The sequence below is a fragment of the Populus alba genome, chromosome 19 (assembly GCF_005239225.2).
Source record: "Populus alba chromosome 19, ASM523922v2, whole genome shotgun sequence".
NCBI lineage: Eukaryota > Viridiplantae > Streptophyta > Magnoliopsida > Malpighiales > Salicaceae > Populus > Populus alba.
Window position 1 is genome coordinate 10488638 of NC_133302.1, and position 14040 is coordinate 10502677.

Sequence of the window (14040 nt, forward strand, 5' to 3'; positions counted from 1 at the left end):
CCCACAATATTTACATCTATCAATCTGTTTTCTTGACAGAACCATGCTAAACTAGTGATTGACAAGGCAGCTTATCAACATCCCAAATCCCAAGTTCCATCATCTGCATCCGCATGCATGCAAGTCACACACTTAAATCTCCTACTTGGCGAGAAAAATAATCGTACATGCATATAAATCAAACAAATATCTTCCAGAATCATGTTGAAACAATACTAAAATCAAGGATCAAATCATGATATCCAACAGTTGGAGAATCAAATGAAATCCCGAATTATTTTCTAACAGCTTTTTATATGAAAATAGTCCAGGCCCCATTACTTGCTCTGCGAAATGTTCTGTGATTAATATTCTCGGGTCTTGAAATACCAGGGCATCGCACATTAGTATAAATTCATCATTTCGTCAAAATTACAATAAAAATGAATTATGGAAAAATGGTTTTCAAACAAGTTGCTGAATTCATTCTGATAGCTTTCAAATTTGTGTCATCAAGATTACAAATTACGGTTTATGGGCGATTCTAATTTTCATGGAAGCTTAAAAGAAATAAACAAACTTTCACTCAGAAGTAGCTAGTTAGTTCATCACCTGAAGTGCTACTCTAAAGCTATCAATCACTGTACAGGAACGAAGCTAGTTACAGCTAAGCATGTGTATTATCAAATTGGAGAGCTCAAAGTTTGAATTACCCTCGAAGACACAGACATCAAATATATAGCTATGAGTCCTCCTCCCAGCACCCCATCAAGCCTCATATTTCTCCTGGGTAAAACAATAAGTGCCCAAAGCAGGCCACCTACTAAAAAGCCTACTGTCTCCAATAGATATGGATCTTTTGGGATCACAACAGGTGATGGGTACGCGTAACAGGCTGAGCCAACCAGAGACAATCCCAGACCAAAAAGGATGTTGAAAATGGGACCTGCATAACAGCCTGATATAGCAACTTGTGCACCTTCTGGGCCACCATTCACAGCCAAGATCAAATTTGTTATCAAATCACCAATTGAGTTTCCCCAGGAAAGAACTGTTAGTCCTAGTATAGAGGGACTAATTCCAAATATATATCCAAGTGAAACTAACAAGCCTACCAGTTCCTGAGCTAGAATATAACTCCATGTCACACTCATTAAGAACCCTGCTGCTAGCCAAGGAAGCAAGCACTTCTTTGGTGGACCTGAATTCTCAATTGTTGCAGATGCAAGAACCCCAAATGTCATTCCAAACGTCAGCCCAATTCCATTTACTATTAGGATTGTGTTGAAGGTGGCACACTCATCTTGGGCGTTCCAAAGAGCTGATAAGAGAACTGGTGCTAATGTCACTGAAGCAACTGCGGTTGGCTTGGACCATCTCTTTTCACAAACAACAGGAATTGTCAATCTCCTAGGTAAGGAAAGAGGCATCTCAAGGATTCGGAGAAGTGTGCTACATGGAGCTGATAATCTTACGCAAAAGCAACACTTGTTCATTTCTACTTCAGGACCACATTCAAAACCACTTTCCTTCACAAAATTTTGCTCCCCTTTTTCCATGCTGCTTAAAATTGGTATGCTTAAATCACTTCCATTACTTGAATTATGATCCCTTTCGCTTTCATTTATACCACCATTCCAATGGACTTGTGAAATGTAAACAATCATCACATAAACAATATACAACAACAAAAAACCCATAGCACCCCACATGTTGATCTTGCCATAAATCAAAATGAAAATTAAGGATGCAAGAACTAAAAGGAAGAAGCAAATATCTCTAACAAAGGCATCCCTGTTGACTCTAAATTCCTCTTGCTTCGCTAAAATGCTTAAGATTCCAACCACCACACAAGTAACAAAGGAAGCACCACCTAATACTGTATTAAAGCCAAAGTCTGCTGTCCCATCACCCATAAAAGACACCACACTAGCAAAAACATCAGGGGCACCATTTCCAAGTGAAAGGAGGGTAACCCCGGCAATTGTAGGAGACAAATTCAACAACTTAGACAAGTCTTCAAGTGAAGAACAAAAGTATTCAGAAGCCGTGTTCCCCAACAGATAGAACAATACCAGGAGCCAAAGAAAAAGAAGACAATAGCCCAAAAGAGGAAATCTTTCGAAATTGCAATAGAAAAGGTAAAGATAGTCAATATAGCCTTGAGAGACACATGGATTATGTAATTTAAAGTAAAAGCACTTGGTTTTGTAGTTATCTAGATTAACCAATCCCTGGCAGTCTTGTTGACCATTATCCTTGAAAGGTTCAGCACTTCTCAGTACTAGAAATTCAGCAGAATTGAATTGCACAATCAAGAAAGTACATGCCACCAATAGAAAAAAGATGTTTAAGAATAAGACCCATCTCTTGTGCACAGATAGGGAGACCATGGTACTCATCAGAGAAAACTCAAAAAAAAATTTCTCACAACACAAAAATTTGTAACGAAGAAATAAGGTCTATGCTCCTTAGACTTCTAGTTTCATCTAAGCCAGCATTTTAGCCAAATTTGAACGCAGCAACTTTAAAGAAAGAGGTAAGGAATTTATCAGTAACCCATCAGGAAAACTTAATCAAAACCCCTTACCTAGACAACTAGATTGTACTAAATCAAGGATAAAAACTGGGTACAGGATATAGATTAATACAAGAAACTCCTTTGGTGTCTAAGATTTGGTTAAGAAATGAAGACCATGATACCAAACAACATAAACAACACTAACCTCCTTGATGAAGTGTGTTTGAGCAAATTCAAATAGGAGAAGGAATCTCCTGGTTTCCGGTTCCAAAGGCAAAGCAAAGAATCTGGACTGGACCACAGCAAGTAAAAGTCACGGATTTGATACAACGTGAGAAAATCTAACTGGTCAAGACTGGTACACTTGTCTCACGATTGCAACTTGACATCAACTGAAAAAAAAGAAGGAAACTTCCGTGTTGAAAATAAAAAAATAAAAATGGGAACCACAGCACGTGATCCTTACTTGTAGCCTTATCAAACACCATACATAGCAGCACTATGTATTGTGATAGTTTTTTTTTTTTAATTCATATTTTTTAATTTTGATTTTGCATTTATAAAACTAAATTGATAGCTAATTTAAGTAATTTATTAAGAAAATAAAAAATAAAAAAAATAAAGAACCAGAGTGAAATAAACAGAGAAAATGAGTGGCAATTTTAAAATTTACATAAAATTTGATTTTGATCCCACATTTCAAATGATATTTTTTTTGTCTCTTTAGATTTCAAAAATTTATTTGCGATAAAAAAAAATTCATTTTTCTTATTTCTGGGTTCCTTGTTTTAAGATAGAAAAAAAAGTTGTGGAACTTTAGTGATGGAGAGAAAAAAATCATTGGTTGATATCAATTTTGATATCCAAGAGTTCTATTCAATGATAGAAGTTTCACCGGGGTATTCTTTAGCCTTTTCATCGCCTAAGAAGGTAGATCTGAGATTGAGATTGTTTTTGAACTCAAGTTGATTTAAGGTATTTGGACCAAATAAATGCTACTTTGATGCTAGAAATGGGTGTTTTAAGGTCTGTAAAGTATTTTTTTAAGTGTTTTTGGAAAAAAAAAAAAAAAAAGGATAAAACATGTTTTTTTCCATGGAAGTTGGCTACTTGACTTTCTGGACACCTATGATAGCTGAAATCTAAAACAACATGTGACATGTTGCTTGTTGTTTGTTTGTTTTTAAATGAAAGGGTTGTTGCCTGCTGATTAGTACTTAAAAGTGCATTTTTATTAAGGTTTTATATCATCATTTTACACTTGAAGTATCAAAAACTTTTTAACTAGAGCATGTTTTATAATAGCATATTTAATAATATAAGATACCTTTAATTTATGATAAATGTTCATCTTAAATACAAGTCTATCACATAAATCAAGGGATTGATTGACGAGTTTAACTACTGAAATTGAGAAGACAAAGAGAGGGCTAAGCTTAGAAAATAGATGATAGTTTAGTTCAAATTGGAACACCATTCGATTATTGGATTATAACTGGAGCTGTAGAACTTGGATTTAGGTCTGCTCTATATAGATGGAAAGCTAATACATAGGCCTAAAACTTTCATGGAGTGCAAGATTCAAAAAGGCTATTTTCAAGTTCAAATTGTAGTAACAACGGAGAAGTCCGAATTTATGCTGCAGTCCAGACATTGTTCAGTATTCAGTCCATATCTCAAGTTCTGGAAGTCCAAATGCACCGATTCTTTTTTTGTTGGAAAGCTTAGACAATTTCCTAGAACTTTCATGACATAAATCTTTTCAAATTTTGATGTTAGTAACGATGTTTTGTTCAGACAAAAAGATAAGGATTGTCACCAAGTCAAGATGTGGCCACTCACTCAACAATTAGTTATCAAATCAATAGTACAAATTCTGGCCTATAAAAGGAGGCATTTGCCATGCATTTAATCATCTTGGTTGTTCAGATCAAGATCATGCTCTTTATTTTTTTCTTTATATTTTTGTAATGTTTAAGTTTTATTTCATGTTATATTTTCCTTAATCTCTTGTTTATGCTTTTCATTTCCTTTACTATACTTATATTCTTATGTTATTTATTTATGTTTATCTTTTTCATTATGTTTAGCTAAGTTCATTATGTTAAAGTGAAAAGGTTTCACTAATGGTGTTAGGATAAGTATAATATAAACTCAATATGGACTTCAATGTTTATATCCAAGAAAGTTTGTTATAAACATGTCTTATCTTTTTATCTTACTAATTCTTAATACCTTGCTTGTTAAATGGTTAATCTAGATTTGTGTTGTATAACACTTGGTACAACAAATGCTTGTCACTTTCATAACCAACCGTATGGTATAACCTACACATGTGTTATTAAAAGGAACTTGATTTGTTGTTAACATAAGTTAGCATCATGAATTCCTGATAATATTTAAAAGTTTGGTGTTATTTAAATAAGATAATTAATATGATCATGTTAAAAATTTATAATGAACTATTAAGGATACATCATTCGATTGGAACCTCCTTTGTGTGTGGTTTTTAGTTGATTAATAAAAAGAGTTTATACTATACTTATTTCTAATATTATTAATGGATCCTCTAACCTTGACATTTGTTTTTATCATTGTTGAAATTTTTTTTTATCATGGTTGAATCCTTACAATCTTACATCTCAAAGTCTTTAACTTCTTCTTCTTATTATTAGTATTATTATTATTATTATTATTATTATTATTATAGTTAACCTCTCTATGGTTCGACCTCGGTCTTGTCGGGTTTTTTACTACTTCAACACTTCTGTACTTGGGAGAAGACATCAATCTTTTGGTCATGTCACCCACTCCTTAAAAAGAGAAGAAAATAAGTAAGCTCATGCACATGGGCTATTCTAGGACTGCATGCTTTAGACTATTTTTAGGCCCAGGAGCATTAAGCCAACCAATGTCGCACACATGACCCCTTTTTTTCTTTTTTTTTTAATTGATTTTGTTTCCAATTTTATCCTTTATAATTAGATATTTATTGAATTTTATTGTTGATTTTTTTAAAACTTCACCCTTTAATATTTTATTGATTTTTAATTTGACAACAAAATTGTTTCATTTTGATATTTATATGTTTATCATAATGTCAAACAAATACCCTGATATTTTATTGATTCTCAATTTTACAAGTGTCTATTTTTATTATCATATAATTAAATAAAAAATATGAAAAAATTTATTAAACTCAATTGATTCCATGAACCAAGTCATAAATTTAGTTGGTTAACTTTTATTGATTAGGAATCGAGATTCATAATTTGTTCAATTTATTTTTTATGAAATTATTAAAGTCTTAGGCAAATGTCTTAACATTGTGTTAATGCTTGATTTTACAAGTGATTATTTTTGTTATCAAATGATTAAATAAAAAATAGTCTTAACAAAATTAAACCCGATGGAACCTATAACCCAGGTCACGGGTTTGACGGGCTAGGATGCGAAACTTGGATCAATCTAATAGGTTGTCATCGATATTTTTGAAAATATATGCCATCTTGAAATTTATATTTAAACCCATACCTATTTCTACCAATTATCTGAGAAAATGATATCAATCTAATAGGTTGTCATTGCAATATTTTTGAAAAAATATGCTATCTTGAAATTTATATTTAAACCCATACCATATTTCTACCAATTATCTACTTGTCTTTGAATTTTCCAAGTCACTATATCATATCGAGGCAACTTTTAAATGATTTGATTTGAAACACAAGCTAGGCAATGAGATAGGTTAGGAGGTTTTAGGATTGACTCACTGGCTACCAAAAAGGTTTTCCTAGATCTAAACATTCTTTTTTTAGTTCAATTTTGTTTTTTAGATGTGGCCTACAACGTGATATAGACCGCCTATCTAGTTCATTCTAAATGGCACAAAGAACATCTCCATGGCCACCTAAAATAATAACAAGGGAGATTTTGGTTTATTCTTATTTCTTATATGGATACTATGTTTAGTTTTATAAGGCTATAGATTAGGAAAATGATTTATAGTGACTTGTTAAGTTTATAATTTCTTCAATAATTAAATTAATGTGCACCTTGTGAACTACCCCAAATCTCAACTAATGAAGTTGTGAAAACTTAAGACAAGAATTGGTATTTCCATAGCTGGTCCTAGGTTGTTGAATAGTCTTGAATATATGTTGTTATTTCTAACTTCAGTTATTTTTTAAAAACAAGTCCCATGTGAGAACGAGAGACACTATGATTCTTAAGTTAGTAAATATAAGACCATAAAATGATGTACAAGAAGTTATAAATAGAATAAAGTTATAAGGAGTGTTTATGTATGAAAATTTTACAAAGCTTATTGAATTGTTAGATGGTCATTTGTGGTTCTTAAAATTGTTAAATGATTGTAACTTATGTATAAAATTGTCTAGCCTTCCTTACCTAGTGACCAAGGTATTTATAAACCTTTGTCACCTCATGGAGCATGGAGAGGGGAGTTGTATCATTGATGGAGAAATTACTATTTTCATTGATTGTGATGCTTATTATGTTATTGGTGGAGAAGTGTGGGCAGAAAATAACCATTAGTGGAAAAAAAGGATACATGGTTTGTATAGAAAAACTTTGTATGCGCTTGGTATGCGTGCCTACATAAAGAATTTGTGTGCTTGCATAGTTCAAGGAATTGAAAAAATACATAAAGGTGTGTGCTATGGTAGTTTTGAATAAACCAAGGTGAGTGTCGAGTGTTGGGCTAGTGGCCCCAACGATAAGAACTTATAGTCGCATGAATTTGTTTTTGGTGAATTTTTTGTACCATCATTTCCCCCTAAGTGTTTGAAACAATAATGTTTTGAAGACTTTGTAAAAAAAAGAGAAATAAAATAGTTATTGTTTTATACAATGATGATACCTTTTTATAGCTTTCGTTAACATGCTTGCATGAAAGTTCTCTTCATATTTTTCTTAACATTTTTGTAAATGAATGAAAGTTTGATAAGTTTATATGTTCTTTTTAAATAAATAATATTAAATGAAAGCATTGTTAAAATATTATGAAATGGGATGTTGTATAGAGGTGTTGAGATATCAATTGAGATCTTGTTGTGAAGATTTTTGTTAGAGACATTGAAGACACATTAATTAAGAGACATGAAGAATTTATTTGAAGACATGGAAATCTCATCGTAGAGATTTTTTGTTGAAGACCTAGAGATATGTTTGGAGACATAGAGAATTCATGGAGAAATAAAGATCTCATCATGGGTTTTTTTTTTTTTTGGAGGCATTGAAAACATGGAGAAACATTAATGCTTTCATTCAAAAGTTTTAAAAATAATGGAGATATAATTTCTAAAAATTATCTAACCTTATATATTGCATCATGAGGACTTTTTTCTATTTTTTCAGGCCACATCTCTTTCTTCACATATTGTTGGAAGTATCCCCAAGATAAATTTTTTTTTTTATCTTCTATTTTAGAACATGACATTCCTGAGTATCATGACAGTAATCATGGTGAAAGTGACAAAACTTGTTAGGGCTTTTTTTATGTTTGTGCTGCTCTTCATAAGACGTAGGTATCACTCGAAGTCCTTTCCTTGAATGACAACTAACATCTAGCAAGTGTAGTGGTAATAAGTGTCGTCAAGAACTCAGGGAATATCAAGTGATCACAAATGGATCCCTTTGTCATAAACCAAATTTTGACCTCACTTAAATATTAAAAAAAAGTGTTTTAATGAAAAAGTGAACAAATATTCAAAGAAATATATTTCAATCACAAAGAAATGAAGGAAAATATATATATATAATATATATATATATATTGAAATACAGAAAAATAAAGAAAGAAAAGATGCAATTAAGGATGAAATTGAGAAGATATGTTAAGAAAGACTGAAATTGGCTAAATGGTTAAAAATTAGAAAGCTAAGTACTGAATCGAAAAAGGTAGAGAAGTTAAGTGGCCATTTTAATCCAATCAGGGATGCAATTGAATAAACATTGAGAACAAAGTTCAACTTAGTTGAAAATGAAAAAAAAAAAATTCAAGGGCCAAATTCAAAAAGGTATCAAAATTGAAGGACCTTTTTGAAACTTTTATATGTCAAAATGACATCGTTTCATATTAAGAAAATGTAATTAAGTAAAAGAATGTGTTTCATTTAGTTTTAAGTGAAACAATGTTGTTTCATATTATAATTTAAAAACAAATTGTACCAAAACAACGTTATTTTAGTGCACGGGACAAAACAATCCCTTTCTTCTCCCTACATGTGTTTGCTACCATTTCTTTCTTCTTTTGCTTTTCCAAGCTTTTTTCCATGCTTTGGCCATTTTTTTCTCTTTCCCACACCTCTCACAAATGCCAAAAAAACACACCACACTCCTACTCCTCTTTGTATGTGTACTACATGCTTAGCCAAACAACAACACATTGACCCTTTGAAACCACTGCAAAACTGGTGTAAAGAGGTCAACACAAGCATACTTAGCCAAAATATACAACAATGATCAAGGAATGATATTAATTCAAGGGAATTGATGATCATGATCATTCCACCAAGAAAGGTTCTAGAAACTTAATCCTTGCCTATAAATAGAGGGGAAAATATGAAAAAAGAAAAGAAAAGAAAACTTAGAGAGAGAAAACTCCAAGATAGAGAGAGAATAAAAAATGAGTTTGCGTTGAGATAAGTTAAGGTAGATTAAGTTAGAAGATAAAAGAAGGTACATAAAATAATAATAATAATAATAATAATAAACCAACCTAGAACCAACCTTCCCTCATCTAGAACTAGCCTTAAGGTAATTTGAACCTTTTTCCTTCTATTTTTTTTTTTCATTCCTAAAAGTTTAGCATAGTTTACTATTAAAATGGAAAAATAGTGAACATGTTACTATTCCTTCATGGACACTATTTATTCAAGTCATTTTATTTTGTTTTGTGATAAAATTATCTTTATTGTATAAAACTATGTCTTCATGTTTTTACATATGTCTGTATGCATAAATATTTATTTTTGAAAAAGACCAAAAATAACATCGACAAGTTTTGTAAAGTTAGCGTCATATGTTTTTACATTAATATCTGAAACAACATAATCGATTGGAATGCAATATTATTTTTCTATATAACATTCATTATATTGTTAATGTTATTATAGATGATGAGTGCTAATTATTTTTTAATATATTTATTATATACATTATTTATTATAGGAGACTTAAAGAGCAGCAACTGCAATTCGTGAAGGGGTCCATGAGACGGGACATGCTGTGACCAATACTATGCTTAATTTGTATCATAATGGACTTTAGAAGGTTATGGAGGCTAGTCATCTTGAAAGGGCCTTAGTGTATGATGAGATCACTTATCATGAATATGGATATATAGTTAGAGAGGTAGGTCCATCTATGAGCAATCCAGGCTCATCCACGAGCATGGATGATTTTAGTGTTGACCTATACATAAGTACTACATGTTTGTCTTTGAGTTATATAAGTTAGGATGGACCAACCTGTCCACCAGTGTTCTAGGCTCATTTCTGAGGTGGACAAGTTAGAGTGGTGCAAGCCCATTCACAAGCTTTTTAGACCCATCTAAGAGCCAAGATGATTTTTAGTGTAGTTATATTTATGCTTTAATGTTATAAGAATTATGGATTTAGTTTAAACTTAATAAAATGGTATGATAATTTTTATTATGTTTAATTATGAATTATAAATTGTTAATTTTAATGAATTATAAGGGTGTTGAAAAACTGTCTAAGCCATATTTTTTAGAGAGCTATAGAAAAGACATGCAATTTGCCAGAATTTATTATTTCTCAAAATGTTTTCAAGGTTGTGTTATTGTGTTAAACTCCATTTAAAATCAAATAGGTAAAAATACTTTATTTTTTTTTGTTATTTGCAACCTTTGAACTCTTGTTGTTATTTTCCAATACAATTATGCTTACGATAACAACTATAGTTACAGTTAAATATCTAAATCAAACACAATGTAAGTTAAGCCTATTTTATATTATCCTAAAAATAAATAAATAAAATCATACTAATAACTTACCAATTTTGAAATTTATTGTATAGTAATTATTACATTACACTCTGGTTCAAATAAAAAAAAATATAAACGTAAAAAGAGAATGTTCAGGTTGCAAAAAACTATTTGAAAATATCATTAAACCTAGATGATTGACAAAAATATGGTTTGAGTTAAAAAAAAAAAAAATGACATCATTTTTATGAATTATTAAGATAGTGATATATTGGATTGGTCGTACTTTATAAGCTCATAAACTCTATTGGGTTTGGTGACATTATATTTTTAAGCTATATTTTTACTTAATTATATGATAAAAGAAAAGTAGATGCTCATAAAATTGAGCACAAATTCAATGTCTAGATACTCATTTTAGACTACGATAACTCCATAGAAGCAAAAAACAAATTATAAAGGCCAATTTCTAATTAATCGAAGTTAACTCATCAAACTCATGATCTAGATCATGGACTTCACTAGGTTTAATAACTTTGTTTGTTCTAAATCTATTTTTATTTAATTATACGAAAAAAGAGCATCAAAACAAATTATGAAAACTAATTCAAAACCAATCAAATATTGAAGGATAAAATTGAAAAGAACGACTCAATTGTTAATAAATTATGAAGACCAATTATTAACCTCCATCATTAAATGGACTCATTGACACCAACAATGATGTATTTCTTCATTGAAAATTGACTCAACCAACAACATTCTCTCTCCTAACCATTTTTCACAAGTTTCTCTCTCTTCTCTCTAACATAGAAACTAAAATAAACAAACTAAACTCTAGGACTAAAAGAAAAATTGTAGTGGATTTAAGATTAACTATGTATTTTCTCAGTGTTTTATATTTTAGTTTTTTTTTCTTTAATTTTATAATTTTATGATAATTTGAAACCTAATTTCATCTAATTAGGATATCAAAGCATTAAATTGAAAGAAAAAAAAATAAAAAAAGGTCAACAGTTTCACTATTCATTTGAAAAGTGAAACCACCCTAACATCATTTAATTGTTTTGTTAACTAATTATGCTACTTAACATGATGCTATACAGTTTTTAATATTGCGAACCTAAGTTGTATAAAAATAATTTGAGATAGATTTGACTGTGGTGTTAGCAATAACAAAATAAAAATAATGTACATGTAAAATGGTATGTAATTAGCATTTTGGGAGTTGTAAAAAGAAAAAACACTCAAGCATTAACATTAGTTGACATATAATATAACCAATGGTTTAGCAAAGACAAATAAAAACTGGGACTATTTATATAAAAGCACAACCAAGCTATTTTTCTAAATAAGTATGCTAATTAAAACAAGTGTTGGGATTGACCTGATTGTCGATTCATTAACCTGGTATTATACAAGGTTATATTATACATCATTATTTAAGAGAGTCAAATTGAATTTATGAGGTCTAACAATTATCAATAACTTTTAGACATAATAAATTCTCCATTATTATACAGCCAAGAACCAATCTTGATTCAGTAACTTGGAATACATAGATAGATTAGCTTCCAATATCTATGAGTTACCTTTTGGATTAGAGGGTGTTTTGGATTAAATCAATAAGCTATGATTAGAGGGAGTCGCCACTCAATATCATAATTACTAGAAAACCTATGATTTGCGAGAGTCTGGGTAAAGGGACTAGTTATACAAGGAAAAGACATATCACCTCCAGTGCACCCTACCTAAGATAAACTACATTGTTGATTGATTGTTAATCTAAGTCATGTTTCTATTTATTAGTCTCATCTAAAATTCAAGATAGATTCCTTTTGTGAGGAATTCTTTAATTTATCGAGTTAAAACCTAATTGTTCTAAAGCTCAAATTTTAGCACCATACTTATTTCTTAGACACAACTAATTCCTAACATTTATTGCTATTAATTCATTTAATTTAATACTAGGAATATGTAGTATGTTTTAAATCCTAATGAATAATCATAACTGGTTACGATATCTATTTTTTATTTTTCAAGCATGACAAAAACAAGATTTTGTTTTTTATAAAATATGCATGAAAAACTTTTAAAACTTGGTCGTATACAAGAAAAAAAAACATATTTTTATATTTTAAAATGAGGAAATGTTTTTAATTTGTTTTTGGATTTTTCAAAATTTTAGAGAAAACTAGGAATTTTTAATATCATGTTCATATCTTACAATGCAAGTCTACAATTCAATATTAAATGAAAATATTGAAGAAAAACATATATATTTTTTTTTTATTTTCTAAGATAAGATAATTGTTTTTGAATTTTTGAAATTCTACAGAAAAATCATGTATTTTTAATACTAGGTCTGTATCTTACAGTGTATGTCTAGAACCTAATATTATACAAAATTGTTAACAAAAATCATGTGAGGGACCTGAAAATAATTTCAAAATGGTCACTGTATTTTTTGAGATTCTTTTAAAGTTGTTTGACTAGACAATAAAAGAGATATAAACTAAAACTAAAAAAAAAAACTTAAAACGTGTTTGCCGAACACACCTTTCACCTAAAATCAAAGACATTAAAAATGCTTTAAGATAGTGTTTGACATACATGCCTTAGGGACCAAACATGGTACTATTTCCCTAACAAATATAAGGTGTGCCAAACACACCCTTAAGTCTTGGCTGTTAGGTCAACAGACAACCCAAGATGCTTTTTTTTTTTTTTTTTTAATATGGGTTGGACCCATCCTAACTATATGAGCTAGGCTTAAATCCAAACTTGGTCACTGGTCCAGTCGAGTGACCAAGTTCTTAGCCTCTATATAATGTGAATTATTTCACGTTTTGCATGCTTATGGCAACAAAGAATTAAAGTGAAGAGAGAAGGCATAAGTTGGTTTGGAGAAGGATGTGCTGGGGCATTGTTGGCTTGTAGCTTAGTTATGGCATGGTGGTCTACTGGTGTCGTTGTTATGGTCTACGGTGGGGTTGATGATAGTGCAAGCCTTGACATGGAGGAACGACTAGAGGCCAAAAAAGAAGTTATTGTGCTGGGAAGTTGTAGTGTTGAGAATCTGATAACTAAAACTAGTGGAGGTTGTTGTAATGCTAAGGAGCTAGTGGTTCTGCTAGTGACTCGGGGTGTAGTTGTTGGTGCCTTGTGGTGTAGCTGTCTTGGAAGGCAATAAGGAGGTTGACAATGTTTGTTTTGGAGTAAAAGGAAGGGTAAAAATATGTTTGTTTGACTTTTGGTTTTGCAGGGTAAGCAAAGAGTGATATTGTTTTTTTTTTTTGGTTTTCCTCTCTTATTCTCTCTCTTTTTTTTTCCTCCCTCTTTGCTTCACGAAATTCACCTCTATTTATGACTGATGACATAGGGATATAAGGGTGTTTTTTTTTTTTTTTTAATGAATATTAACCTTTGATTAGCCTAGGAAGGATCCCATCCATTGGTCATAAGCCAACAGCCTGATACAGTAAAACCAAGTTGTAAGGCTTGCTATGTTAGGGGTTGTAAATTGGCGTTACAATGGTTATAGGGCTGCAAACCAACATGGACAAAT

The 14040-nt window shown here is 30.9% G+C and overlaps 1 protein-coding gene across 2 annotated transcripts; it reads right to left on the reverse strand.

Annotated features, from left to right (window-relative positions):
* Positions 1–441: 441 nt before the first annotated feature.
* Positions 442–2918, reverse strand: LOC118027804 (cation/calcium exchanger 2). 2 transcript variants are annotated; one of them, XM_073406728.1, is made up of 2 exons: positions 1095–2918; positions 835–961 (listed from the first exon to the last, which is right to left on the reverse strand). In XM_073406728.1, the coding sequence occupies exons 1-2, from the start codon at positions 2379–2381 to the stop codon at positions 845–847; spliced, it is 1404 nt and encodes a 467-aa protein (XP_073262829.1). In that variant the 5' UTR covers positions 2382–2918; the 3' UTR covers positions 835–844. The 2 variants fall into 2 exon arrangements, with proteins under 2 accessions (XP_034887188.1, XP_073262829.1); XM_035031297.2 differs by having other exon boundaries at positions 442–2914.
* Positions 2919–14040: the final 11122 nt, after the last annotated feature.

Bases quoted from the DNA above. Each gene is read 5' to 3' on its own strand.
- LOC118027804 (XM_035031297.2), bottom strand. From the start codon at position 2,381: ATGAGTACCATGGTCTCCCTATCTGTGCACAAGAGATGGGTCTTATTC.